General features: G+C 40.5%; 1 protein-coding gene and 1 long non-coding RNA gene across 2 annotated transcripts in view; both read left to right on the top strand.

Moving 5' to 3' along the window:
• Positions 1–6,515, top strand: LOC144307216 (uncharacterized). The gene is made up of 2 exons (XR_013374147.1): positions 1–728; positions 6,161–6,515. It is a non-coding gene; the product is annotated as an uncharacterized LOC144307216 (long non-coding RNA).
• Positions 1–14,626, top strand: part of SDHC (succinate dehydrogenase complex subunit C) — a 38,152-nt gene that overhangs the window by 9,040 nt on the left and 14,486 nt on the right. Inside the window, exon 4 of the mRNA XM_077886768.1 lies at positions 8,804–8,865. Within this exon, the coding sequence (XP_077742894.1) occupies positions 8,804–8,865 (62 nt within the window). The remainder of the gene's footprint in view (positions 1–8,803; positions 8,866–14,626) is intronic.

Consider the following 14,626-nt stretch of genomic DNA (forward strand, 5'->3'; position numbering starts at 1 on the left):
TCTCTGGAACCAGGGAGTTTAGAAGTAATAGTTGAAGGTTCTGGAAGCTGGACCATTGCCTCCCTGATTATTTCCCTTAGGCCTTTTTTATAAGAAGACTTTTTTCTGTCTTCTGGCCTTAGAGGGTAATTCATCCTGCAGAAGTGCCATTTGGAAAATGCTGGTGGGTCAAAATGTACTTCCTATCAATTGAAAAAAATTATTTTGAAACAATTTCAAATGTACATAAATGTTATAAAAACAATACACAGAATTCTTATATGTCTTTATGCACATTCCCAATTTGTTAACATGTCCAAATGATTTAAGATCAAGTGCAGAGATGATATTCCATGACTCCTGTAATGCTGCTGTAAACAAGTTATCACAAACTTTGTGGCTTCGAACAACACATTTATTGTCTTACAGGTCCATAGTTCAGAAGTCTGACCCAAGTCTCACCGGGTTAAAATTAAGGTGTTGGTAGGGTTGCATTCCCGTCTGGAGGCTCAAGGGAAGAATCTTTTTCTTTGCCTCTTGCAGCTTCTAGAGGTTACTCTGAGTTCCTTGGATTGTGGCTTCTTTTCCCCATCAGCAATGTTGAGTGACATTCTCCCTCCCACCACTTCGACCCAGTTTGTCACATTTCTTCTCTGATTCCCTCTTTCTACCAGCCTCTCTCACTTTTAAGGACCTTTGTGATTATTTGGGACCATCCAGATAATCCAGGATAGTCTCCTTGGGTTAAGGTGAGCTTATTAGCAAACTTAATTTTGTCTGCAACTTTAAATTCCACTTTGCCATTTAAGGTAAAATACTCAAAGGTTCCACATTCCTGTGCACATCTTTAGGGAGGCTGTTACTCTGCCTACCACAAACTCTTTTTTTTTTTTTTTTTAATTTTTATTTATTTATGATAGTCACACAGAGAGAGAGAGAGAGAGGCAGAGACACAGGCAGAGGGAGAAGCAGGCTCCATGCACCAGGAGCCCGACGTGGGATTCGATCCTGGGACTCTAGGATCACGCCCTGGGCCAAAGGCCGGCGCCAAACCACTGTGCCACCCAGGGATCCCTACAAACTCTTAATACCTGAGTGCATGTTTCTTAAATTCAAGGACACTCTAGGGGCACCTGGGTGTTTTAGTTGTTTAAAAATCTGACTCCTGATTTTGGCTTAGGTCCTGATCTCAAGGTCATGAGATTGAACCCTGAATTGGGCTCTGTGCTGGATTTGGAGGCTACTTGGGATTTTTTCTCATCTTCTCCCTCTCCTCGCCCCTTCCCTCTATTAAAAAAAAAAAAAAAAAAAAAAATTCAAGGGCACTCTAGAGTACAGCCATCACTATCAGAGAATTAACTTTGGCCCATTGTTACCATCTAATCCTCAGATCCCATTCACATGTCATTTGTCCTCATAAATGTCTTTTCTAGGTCCAGGATCCGACCCAGGATCATGTATTGCATTTAGTTGTCTCTTTAACTCTTTGATCTCCTTCAGCGTGGAACAGTCTTTTTATCTTTCATGACCTTAACATTTTTAGAATGTTCCTGTTTGGGTTTGCCTGACATTTTCTTGTGATTCATGCATGTTGGGCAGTACTATCTCTGAAGCAGAGGTATGCTCTTTTCAGCGCATGGGTTGGGAGGAACTGCATATGGGAGTGATTTATCCCATTCCTGGCAACATTGACTTTTATCATTAGTTAAAATGTCTACTTAGGTTTCTCCATCTATAAAGTTAATGAACAAAGATAGTGTGTTTATTAATTGTTAATTATTTTGTGGTGAGATTTCTACTCCCCCATCTATTGATGATACTTACCATCAATGTTTATTAGTTGTTACTAGGAGTCAGTTATTACTATGTTGGTTGCCAGATTATAATTCTCCTAATCCCATCATACCTTCTAGATTTATTTATAAACAAACAAACAAATAAATAGGATAAAATTTGCTTTCTTTATCAGCATAGACTCAAAGATTCCTAAAAGGAAAAACTCATTTCTACTCTTATGACACCAACTAAAGGAAAAACAGGATTGTTTCCTCTCTGCTTTCAATACTTCTGACTTCAAATATGTGGAGGTTTTCTTCCCACACCAACCAGTTTTCCAACTCTCCAGACACTAGTTGAGTGTCTAGTAATCCATTTATGACACTTACTATCTGGAGTCCGTGCAGACCCCACAGGCCAGTCCTGCCAGACTGGCCCCCACTCTAGATGCCAGTTTGCAGGCCCTGTGCTTTTGACTGACCAGCTATAAATCAAGGGTTCTCTCTACCCCCTCCTCAGGTTCAATAATTTGTTGGAATTGCTCATAGAACTTGGAAACGTTTACTTATTTTTACTAGTTGATTATAAGGATATTATAGATGATACTGATAAACAACCAGGTACCTATTTAGGTGCCTCTGTGTCTGGAGTAGTTCCAAGCACAGGAGCTTCTATCCCCATGGAGTTGGGCTGTACCACCCTCTTGACATGTGGGTTTATCTACCAACTTGGAAACTCTGAATCCATTACTTTTGGGATTTTTATGGAGGCTTCATCAGGGAGGCAGGATTGATTATTAACTCAATCTCTAGCCCCTCTTCTCTCCCTGGACAAAGAGGGAGTGGATCTGAAATTTCCAAGTTTCTAATCGTGACTCAGTCTTTCTGGTAACCAGCCTCCATCCACATTCACCTCAGTAGAACAAAGGACGCTCTTAATACCCAGGAAATTCAAAAGGATTTAGGAACTGTGTGTCAGGAATCAGGGTCAAAGACCAAATATTAGGACAAAAGATGTTCCTAGCACTCCCTATCACTCAGGAGATTATAAGGGTTTTAGGAGCTCTGTGTCAGGAACCAGGAACAGAGACAATGTATATACATACTTATTATTTCATAGTTCCTATTTGCCCAAGGAGTTACACTGTAACTCTCCTTTATTTTGATGTTCAATTTGTCCCACACTTAGCCAGTAGGAATTCTTCAAGAAGACTCCTGTGAAATCAAGATCTGGGCGCTAGGGATCCCTGGGTGGCGCAGCGGTTTGGCGCCTGCCTTTGGCCCAGGGCGCGATCCTGGAGACCTGGGATCAAATCCCATGTCGGGCTCCCGGTGCTTGGAGCCTGCTTCTCCCTCTGCCTATGTCTCTGCCTCTCTCTCTCTCTCTCTCTCTGTGACTATCATAAATAATAAATAAAAGAAAAAAAAAAGCCCAAATTAAAAAAAAAAGATCTGGGCGCTGGATGTGTTCATTGCTACCCGGATGTCATTGCTTCCAGGCCTTTTCAGTAGATCTAAGATGTATGTGTATGCAAGTATATACAGGTGCATAGATGCATCTGTAGCTGCTTATCTGTTGTCCTCAGAAGTAGCATTGATAGCTGCTGTGCTGGTGTTTGCAAAGAAAAACCCCTCTTGAGCTGCTCCTTAAGCTCCACTACCCTCTTTCCTTGGGTTCTGGCCAGGGAGGCTGGCCATTTTTTAACCACCTCCACAAATACCACAACCCTTTAGATATTTTCCAAGCCAGATTCCAGAAATAATTCTGATTGCAGAAATTGGACATTCTACTAAAACAGGAGACTAATTAAGTGACCTTAATCCTTGCAACTTCATGATAAAACTTTCTTTAAGAGAGAAAAGATTTGGGGGAGTATGATAATGGTGAACTTACTATTATGTTATTCTGAATCTATATTTAAAGCCCGGTCCTTTTTTCTTGGGTCACATAATGAATGGTAATAAGATGGTGGGCTTGAGTCTTCCACACTACCTTCTTTGCTCTTGGAGTAATGAGACTCTAGACACACTTATAGCATCAGGGAACACAGAGCTGTTTCCAAGGTCATATATCCAGGAAAGATGTCTGATTAATGTTTTATGGAATCATATTTTCTATTACTAACTTTTAAAGTTGTTTGGAAGAGGCATGAAAATAAATGGGTAAGTTAGCACCTTCTGAAATACTCTTTTCTCTCAATAAATTGAGTCAGTTTATCAAAGCAAACATATAGTGCAGGGTTTAAGTTATCAGGAAAACAAGAGCCACTGAAAAGGATGTTAAAAAACTTTTTTAGGGAATCCCTGGGTGGCTTAGCAGTTTAGTGCCTGCCTTCGGCGCAGGTCATCATCCTGGAGACCCGGGATTGAGTCCCACGTCACGCTCCCTGCATGGAGCCTGCTTCTCCCTCTGCCTGTGTCTCTGTCTCTCTCTGTGTGTGTGTGTGTGTCTTTCATGAATAAATAAATAAAATCTTAAAAAAAAATAAAAAAACTTTTTTAAACTTGGAGTTGGAAGGGTCCATAAAACTTAATTTCATCATCAATCTCATTGGTTTTGAGTGCTCCTTGGGGCTTTGCATAGTCCACTAAGCTTTTGTGGGTAGCTGTGTGGGGCTGGCTAACACGCAGATGGCACTGTAGGCACCCCTGCTTGGGTCACCAGAGTTTCTTTGATCTGTTTTATATATTGCGTTTTTGCATTTAAAGGTGCTGCTCACCAAAAAAAAAAAAAAAAAAAAAAAAAAAGGTTAAAAGCCACTGTTGTGCCAAATAAGCGAATATCTTCTACAGTATTTTCATGTGGTTGTCTGCCGAGGCTTGTACACCTCCAGTGTACAAGAAACTCACTACCCCATCTCCCGTTTGGGAACTGCTCTTATCATCAGAAAGACTCTTCTTTTATTAAGTTGCTGCAACTTCCATCTTCTATCCAATGGCTCTAGTTTTACCTTGAATCATATAAAATAAATCTAAGCACACTGAATCTCTGACATGTATTGATTTTGAATATCGTTGCATGTACTTATTGGCCATTTGCATATCTTCTTTGGAGAAAGGAATATTCAAATCCTATGCTCATTTTTTTATTTTTAATTTTTTTTTAAGATTTTATTTATTCATAGAGACACAAAGAGAGAATGAGAGGTAGAGACACAGGCAGAGGGAGAAGCAGGCTCCATGCAGAGAGCCTGACATGGGACTCGATCCAGGGTCTCCAGGATCACGCTCCGGGCTGCAGGCGGCACTAAACCGCTGCACCACCGGGGCTGCCCTATTTTTAATTTTTTTAAATAATGCTTATTTTACTTTATTCATTTTTTTTTTGAAGATTTGATTTATTTATTTGATACAGAGATAGTGAGAGAAAGAGCACAGACCAGGAGCAAGAGAAGCAGACTCTCCGCTAAGGAGTGAGCCTGACATGGGGCTCCATGCCAGGACTCTGAGATCATGACCTGAGCCGAAGGCAGATGCTTAACCGAATGAGCCACCCAGGCACCCCCTATGCTCATTTTTTAAATTGGGCTGTCTTTTTACTTCTTTTTTTTTTTTTTTTTTAACATTTTTTATTAATGGTAAAACATGCATAATATAAAACTATAAAACTTGCCATTTTAACCATTTTTAAGTGCACACACAGTTCAGTAGCATTAAGTATATTCACCTATATAAACCATCACCACTATCCATCGCCAGATCCTTTTATATTCCTATTTATTTATTTATTTATTTATTTATTTATTTATTTATGATAGTCACACACACACACACAGAGGCAGAGACACAGGCAGAGGGAGAAGCAGGTTCCATGCACCGGGAGCCCGACGCGGGATTCGATCCTGGGTCTCCAGGATCGCACCCTGGGCCAAAGGCAGGCACTAAACTGCTGCGCCACCCAGGGATCCCCCTTTTATATTCCTAAACTGAAACTCTGTACTCATTAAGCAATAATTCCCATTCTCCTCTGCCCCCAGATCCAGCCCCTAACCATTTGATTTTCTCTCTTAATAAATTTGACTACTCTGGGTACCTCATAAAATGAAACCATACAATGCTTGTCCTTTTGTGTCTGGCTTACTTCACTTGGCACAATGTCCTCAAAGATTCATCCATGTTGTAGAATGTGTTGGAATTCCATTCCTTTCTAAGGCTGAATAAATACCCTGTTGTATGTGTATACTACATTTTGCTTATCCATTCATGAGTCCGTGGACATTTGTGTTGCTTCCACCTTTCCACTATTGTGAATAATGCTGCAGTGAGCATCGGTGTACAAATACTTCTTTGAGTCCCTGCTTTCAGTTCTTTTGAGTATATACCTAGAAGTGGAACTGAACTGTGGGATCATATAGGAGTTTTCTTTATTTAATTTTCTGAGTAACCTGTCATCCTTTTTTCCATAGGAGCTGTGTTGTTTTATGTTCCAGCAGAGCACAAGGGTTCTAATTTCTCTACCTCCTCCTCAATATTTGTTATTATTATTATTTTTTTAAATAATAGCCATCCTAATGGATATGAAGAAGTATCTCATTGTAGTTTTGATTTGCACCTCTGTAATCATTAGTGATGATGAGCATCTTTTTGTCAACTAACTGGCCATTTGTATATCTTCCCTGGAGAAATGCTTTTTACTTTGTTGATGGTATCATTTGCAATATGGTTAAATCACTTGCTTAAATTCATATGTCGTATATCTCTAGCTTTTCTTTAACATTCTACTGACAATCAAAAAAGGGAATAAAATTAATATATTTCAAATCAGTGTATCTGTTGATTGCTCATAGTGTGTTTGATACTCTTTTAGGAGTTGGAAATACAGAGTTGAGTAAGATCTAATCTGTGTTCAAAGGGATCTCATTATGTCCTGAAAAATCTTTTTTCCTGAGGAAAGATTTTGGTGGTTCTTAGTGATTCTTTTCTGTAAGTGAATTAAAACAGTCTTGATTTTCTATACTAGACTCTTTTTTTTAAGATTTATTTATTTATTCATTCATTCATTCATAGAGAGAGAGAGAGAGAGAGAGAGGCAGAGACACAGGCAGAGGGGGAGAAGCAGGCTCCCTGCAGGAAGCCCCACGTGGGACTCAATCCCATGTCCCCAGGATCACACCCCGGGCTGCAGGCGGCTCTAAACCGCTGCGCCACCGGGGCTGCCCTCTATACTAGACTCTTACCTAATGTCGAACAAGAAATAGTGGGAATTATTTGTCTTTGCTTTGTAATGTCGAGGTCTCAGCTAGAAAACATGACGGCTGGGGCTGAATTTATGAAGATCCATTTACTCACATGACTTGGGTTTGAGCCTGGCTGTTAGGGGCACCATCCTTTTCTCTCCGCCTGAACCTTGCTACCTAAGTGCTCTTCATAGGGCTATTTGGGCTTCCTCACAGCCTGAGACAGTATGATTTGGAAGTCATGCGGTGTCAGTTCTGTTACATTCTTTCTTGAGGCAATCAATCATGAAGGCTAAATACTTACCTGCCTGATAAAGAGTGACAAGACTCTGGAAGGTCATGGAGGACTAGAAATAGTACTGTGGTTGTTTAGGAAATAAAATCTCCTTTACCTTACTCAGCACTCAGCTGACCCAAGGCTGTGGTTGTAACCATTTTTGAAAATTAGGGTCATGTTTGACTCCAGCGGTTTCTTGTCTCAACCCCATTTTCCACTTCAGTATTTCTAAATGCCAGAGCAGTGCACACGCTTCATCTGGTAGCTCTTCCAGTCATGGGATTTCATTCGCTGGCCACGAGCCCTAAGTCCATTTGGAATGCTAAGCAATGTCTTACGATTTCCCCACCTCTGTTTTTTTCAGTTCTCTCAAATCAATATTTGTTCTCTCTTTTTCAGTCTGATAATCATTCTCTTTGACAAATAAAATAGTTGAGCAATCTGCTTTGTACTCTGTCATCTATTAACATAAAATTGTCCATCCCGGTTAGGAGGCTTTCTTTCCCTGAATACAATTTTAAAAGCCCCTTTTTGTTGTCCTTGACATTTTTGCAAGCCTCAGCTCATTCTGGGTTTTAGTCTCCTGATTTATCTAACCAAATTATGTCATTGTTCTCTGCTTGTCCTTTGTTATCTGGGTCTTCTTCCGCCTTTTATATTTATCCTGTTAAGTCTGAGTTAAGCAGAGTGGTGTCTAGCCAGTTTTTTTTGGTTTCTTTGGACATTACTCCTTTCTTACTGTGACCATTTTCGTTTCATAGTTAGAATTTCTTTTTGAGATTTTTTTTCAACCTACTTGAGTAGCTTTGCTTTAGAGTGTTTGAAAATATGGTCTGATTATGCTCAGCATTTCCTATCTAAGCTGACTTTCCAGGATGAGTGTTAACTTTATCCAAAGACTCTCGTTCTTTCCATTTCACTAACCAATCCTCTCGAGCATGAGAACTAGGTCCAGAATATAGCAGTGTTAGTTGTCCTTCTATGGAAATGCTTTGGCAAATTAATGATTCAGAACATGATTTAGAAAGGGGTTTGATGACAAAGTATTTTGAAACTACCGTGGATTAAGAAACATTTACTAATAAACCCAGGAAAATTGGGTTTAAAAGTTTGGTATAGGTAGTTTATTAGGGAATAAACGGTGTGCTCACTGTGAATATTTATGGGCACATAATAAGAAAGAATTCAAGGGTGACTATTTATTCTATGAAATTAGATTGACAAAACTCACTTCGTTTTCCTTTTACTTAAGTCATATGACAGGAGCAAGGAAGGACACAAGTGGTTGTATTCTATTATTTTCTAACTAGATGTAACTTTACTTGGTGTCTTTGACCCACCCATGTTAATTCTTGGCAAAGGAGGAGTTTTAGTTGTGATTGATTCCTTCTGGTTAAAGGGTGGGGTGCTTCTCTGGAAATAAATCAATTTTAATATATTCAGACTACAAAGTGGAAACACAAGAATGCAAAACCTATTTTTGTTTTTATGTGTAAATCGTGCCTATTTCCAAAGTGATTTATGTTCTTTTCGTGACTCTCTATTGTGGTGTCATATTTTCCTTTCTTTAATTGCCTTTGTGTATTTCTTTGCAGTTGGTCTCTTCCCATGGCAATGTCCATTTGCCACCGTGGTACTGGTGTGGCCTTGAGTGCAGGTATGTACATGTGTATTTATTTTTGTGCGTGTGCACACACACAGACATAAATGTCTATTTACTTAATGTATGAATTGTATGCTGGTCTTAGTACATCCATTTCAGTAGTAGAGTTTAAAACAGGTAGTAAGTATGCAGATTATAATCAGGTTTTGGGATCTGATGCATCTTTCCACAATGAGAGGATCGGCCATATTTAAATTTTTTTCTTGGCTTGTACTGGAAATGTGGACATATTTTTGTTTTGTATACTATTCTTCAGGGTCCCCCTGGGGTCCTGTAGACAGTGTTTTTACTGAAGTGGTCATCAGCAGGACTGGTGGCTCAAGTGTAGGGACCCTGTATTTAGGGAGCTGCTGCTGAGACATTGTCAGAAATTATCTAGACCATGTCTTTACCATTCAAAATCAGATTTGTTTTATTGATAAGATAATCTAGTAGGAGTAGGAACTCCTATCTAAGGTCTGATGTTATCATTCCTATATTATCATTCCTTTGGTTGGTAAAGAGATGATGGAATCCAGGTATAAGAATGATTGCTTTTGGGGATCCCTGGGTGGCGCAGCGGTTTTGCACCTGCCTTTGGCCCAGGGTGCGATCCTGGAGACCTGGGATCGAATCCCACATCAGGCTCCCGGTGCATGGAGCCTGCTTCTCCCTCTGCCTATGTCTCTGCCTCTCTCTCTCTTTCTCTCTCTGTGACTATCATAAATAAATAAAAAATTTTTTTTAAAAAAAGAATGCTTTTGCCTGGGAATCTGTGTATAGTTTCTGGTTTGAAACCCACTTGGAATGAAATAATCTGATACATTTCTTTTTTTTTTTTTTAAGATTTTATTTATTCATGAGAGACACAAGCAGAGGGAGAAGTAGGCTCCATGCAGGGAGCCCAATGTGGGACTTGATCCCGGGTCTCCAGGATTATGCCCTGAGCCGAAGGCAGCGCTAAACCGCTCACCCGGGCTGCCCATTTCTTTCTTTGTTTCTTTTTTTTTTTTTTTTTTAAGATTTTATTTATTTATTCATGAGAGACACAGAGAGGCAGAGACATAGGCAGAGTGAGAAGTAGGCTCCCCACAAGGAGCCCAGTGTGGGACTCAATTTCGGACCCTGGGATCACTCCCTGAGCAGAAGGCAGATGTTCAGCTGCTAAGCCACCCAGGCATCCCAATACAATACATTTCAAGATCAGGCTCTTCTAGCTGTAAATTCATTATTACTTTATTTATTTATTTATTTATTTATTTATTTATTTATTTTTAAGATTATTTATTTATTTATCCATAGAGACACAGAGAGAGAGAGGCAGAGACACAGGCAGAGGGAGAAGCAGGCTCCATGCAGGGAACCTGACGTGGGTCTCGATCCAGGGTCTCCAGGATCACGCCCTAGGCTGCAGGCGTCGCTAAACTGCTGCGCCACCGGGGCTGCCCCTCATTATTACTTTATTTCTGCTTGCTTAGAATTTTATAATTGTTAGATGGATACTTTATGCTTATTTTGGTGGTATTGATGAGCAAATTTAATCCTAAAAACCATTGGAAGAACAGGAGCACTTTATTTATAAGTCCAATTGATTGATTCCCTTTTTATTTCCATGTATTTATCACCATTGAGTGATAAAAAAGATGTTGACTCTTAAATAGACTATAATGACAAAGTATTAGTTTGCCAAACATAGCTAAAGTTAATATATTTTCTTTTACAAGTGTACTTAATAATTATTTATTTTTTCTATCTGACCTGCTTGAATGACCTTGTATTCATCGATATTTATCCAGTTTTTCCCTAACCTTGTCCCCTAATTCTATGATGGAATGTAGTGTCTGTTGTTTACATATGGTAGTAGTTTTCATGTTTCCCTCAAATGCTGAAGGTCTGTTCATATATTTTTAAGATTCTTTTTTTATTTATTAAAGAAAGAATGAGAGAGAGAGGGCATGAGCTGTGGTGGGGTGAAGGGGAGGTAGAGGGAGAAGCAGGCTCCCCAGTTTGTGGAGCTCGATCCCTGGACTACAGGATCCTGACCTGAGCCGAAGGCAGGCAATTAACCAACCAAGCCACCCAGGCGCCCCCAAAGATCTATTCAAAACTGGAAGGGAACCGGTTTTTGCTAGATTGGATGATGTAGGCAACTTAGTCAACTCTTTAAACCTTGGTTTATTCCTTTTAATATAAGCATATTAATAATGCCTATATCAGAATTGATGGAATTTCAAGAAAGTATACTCTGAATGTTGACTTATGAAAATAGGGATAAGAAGCATGATAAATTGAATGGCAACAATCTCTTAGAAGATGATATGCACTGGACCAAATGGTGAGAAGAATTGGATCATTTGGCCTGAAATGAAGTCAATCCCAGCACCTGTGATCTTTGCATTCTTAGGGCTCTCCTCCAATCTCTTTTTCACATAACAGCAGGAGAAACAAAAACCTTTTGAAAATAAATTGAATCACCTCACACTTAGATTCATCCTATTACTGTATTTGCCTTGGCACTTAGATTAAAATTCACATCTCCACCATGGCCAAAAGTGTGCTGCATGATCTGGCCTTGCCAAGCTCATGTCTGCCTTGTCGCCTCTTGCTTACTGTGCTCTGGCTGCCCTGGTCTTTGAATTCCTTTGAACGAACAAAACTCTTTTTCACCTCAGAGCCATTGCATGTTTTGTTCCCTTAATCTGAAATGTCTGCCCCTACCCTTTTCTGCAATGGGCATGGTTAGTTCCTTTTTATCCTTTAGATTGGAACAGAATTGTCAACTTAAACAGTACTTTGCTTACCACCATCTCTGAAAAAGGAGCTTCTGCTTCTAGTTCTTTTTTTTTTTTTTTAAGATTTTATTTATTTATTCATGAGGGACACAGAGAGAGAGAGGGGCAGAGACACAGGCAGAGGGAGAAGCAGGCTCCATGCAGGGAGCCTGATGTGGGACTCTATCCAGGGTCTCCAGGATCAGGCCCTGGGTTGAAGGCAGCGCTAAACCGCTGAGCTACCCGGGCTACCCTTTTATTACATATTTGTAATTATTTTGTCTGCTTACTTTTTATAAATCTGTCTTTTTTTAAAGATTTTATTTATTCATGAAAGAGAGAGCTAGAGAGACAGCGCAAGCAGAAGGAGGAGCAGAGGGAGAGGGAGAAGCAGACTCCCCGCTGAGCAGGAAGTCCAATGTGGGGCTCGATCCCAGGACCCTTAGATCATGGCCCGAGCCAAAGGCAGCCTCTTAACCAACTGAGCCACCTAAATCTGTCTCTTTTATGAGACTGCAAACTCTTCACAGAGTGGGGACTGCATCTGTCTTCTTCCCCCTTTGTACCCTCTAGTGAGCACTCAATAGGTGCTTGGATCTCTGTTTACTAAATGAATATGCCCACGTAAATCATTTTGCTCATGGTGATCATTTCAGAACTGTTCATTCTTCCTGCCTTCTAATTAATCTCCTGCTATGCATTAGAAATTAGATAGTGATTGTAATAGCCTCTACCATCAAGGGCAGAAGAATCTAAGGAGTAAGAAAAACTATTTTTTTAATATTTATTTATTTATTTTAGGGGGAGGAGAGAATGAGAGAGAGCATGGTGGGGAGGGGCAGAGGGAGAGGGGGAGAGAGCAGACTCCACACTGAGCATGGAGCCCAATGACCCCAGCCCATGACACTGAGATCACAACCTGAGTTGAAACCAAGAATTGGACACTCAACCGACTGTACCACTCAGGTACCCCTGTGGTAACTTTTTAATAGAGTTATGGGATCCCTGAGGAGAGGTCATTTCTGGAGCAGTTGGAGAGCTTGAAAGGATGAGTTAAGAGCTCATGAAGAGGAGGTAGAGGAAGGCATTCAACAGAGAAACTACCTTATGCAGAGGCCTAGGCGTTGGGAAGGATCCAGAGTTACCAGATAGTGATGACTGGGTCTGATGTTGAGAATAGTGTCTATGGGAGAGGTAGCAGAAGGTTAGGCTGAGAGTGTGCCAGACAGTGAAGAACTTTGCCACATAGGGAGGTTGGAACTTGACTGTAGACTGTTGGAAGTCATAAAAGGTTCCTGTTCTCAGGGTGCCTGGCTGGCTAAGTCAGTAGAGCACATGACTCTTGATCTTGGGGTTGTGGGTTCAAGCCCACATTGGACATACAGCTTACATTAAAAAAAAAAAAAAAGTTCCTGTTCTCATTTGTTCCAGTAATAAATTAAGCTGCCAGGACAAATCCATGATAAGGTATTTATTCCAACTATAGAGATTTTGTAGCCAGTATATAAATCCTAAAAAACATAATGAACCAAAAAGTTTGATGACACTAGTTTGACTTTAAAATAGAATTTATTGGGGATCTCTGGGTGGCTCAGCAGTTTAGCGCCTGCCTTCGGCCCAGGGCGTGATCCTGGAGACCTGGGGTTGAGTCCCACGTCAGGCTCCCTGCATGGAGCCTGCTTCTCCTTCTGCCTGTGTCTGCCTCTCTCTCTCTCTCTCTCTCTCTCTCTCTGTCTCTCATGAATAAATAAATCTTAAAAAAAAAAAGAATTTATTAATGAAGAACTTTATAGGGCTGCCTGGGTAGCTCAGTCAATTAAGTATCTGACTCTCAGTTTTGGCTCAGATCATGATCTCAGGGTTGTGAGATCCAGCCCCTGGTCAGGCTCCATTCTGGGTGTGGAGTCTGTTGGAGATTCTCTCTCACCCTCTGCCCCTCTCCCCACCTTAAAAAAGGGGAAAAACAGAAATAGAACTTTATAAACAATTCTTTAAAACTGAGCCTGGGTGGTTCAGTTGGTTTAGCATCTGCCTTTGGCTCAGGTCATGATCCCAGGGTCCTGGGATGGAGTTCTGCACTGGGCTTCCTGCTCAATGGGAAGCCTGCTTCCCCCTCTTCCCTTGCTTGTGCTCTCTTCTCTCTCTCAACTAAGTAAATAAATATTGTTTAAAAATAAAAAATAAATAAAACATAGAAAGGTAAGGCCAGTAACACTCGTCCATTGCTTGGATGCTGTAGGGATTAAAATACTCATGATTTTCTACAGTGACTAATATTGTAGCAATCTAGATGAAACCAGGTAAATACCTTGAGAATGGGAGGGGGCTAGGCTAAGCTGTAGCGTGAGTGAGGCTGGTGGGAAGGAGTGGGGAGGAGGGCAATGACCAAGGTGTAGGACATACAACAATAAAAATAAGGAGTTTAGAAGAAGAACAGATGGATGCTAAGTAGCAGACATTTTAGAGGAATGCAGCTATGAGTGAAGTATATAGTATCCTCTGGTGGGTATAAGAACGGTCCAGAATGCTTCTTCCTCTCTCTGTGTCTCTGCCTCTCTCTCTCTCTCTCTCTCTCTCTCTGTGTCTCTCATGAATAAATAAATAAAACCTTAAAAAAAAAGATCATGAGAAATTAAATACTAGATCTAATTCTGGCTATAAATCAGAGTTTTCATGACCACTTCCTCAGGTTCCTCGATAATTTGCTAGAATAGCTCACCAGAGCAACTCAAAACAGCCAAATGGAAGAGAAATGTAGGGCAAGGTATAAGGGAGGAGAGCGGGGAGTGTGCATGGAGCTTCCGTGCCCTTTCTGGTGTTAGATAACACCAAAATGCAGCTGAGTAAATATGAAGATCTAATTGGTTTTATTCATTGATTCATGAATTGGGCAGCATCCCATCTAGCAAGGAGATGCTCAGCTGAGCTAGACAAAGTTTTTAAAGGTAGAGAGAAGGCTTTATAAAACAAAAATGGGGGGATCCCTGGGTGACTGCGGTTTAGCG

This window comes from Canis aureus, chromosome 38 (genome assembly GCF_053574225.1).
Source record: "Canis aureus isolate CA01 chromosome 38, VMU_Caureus_v.1.0, whole genome shotgun sequence".
NCBI lineage: Eukaryota > Metazoa > Chordata > Mammalia > Carnivora > Canidae > Canis > Canis aureus.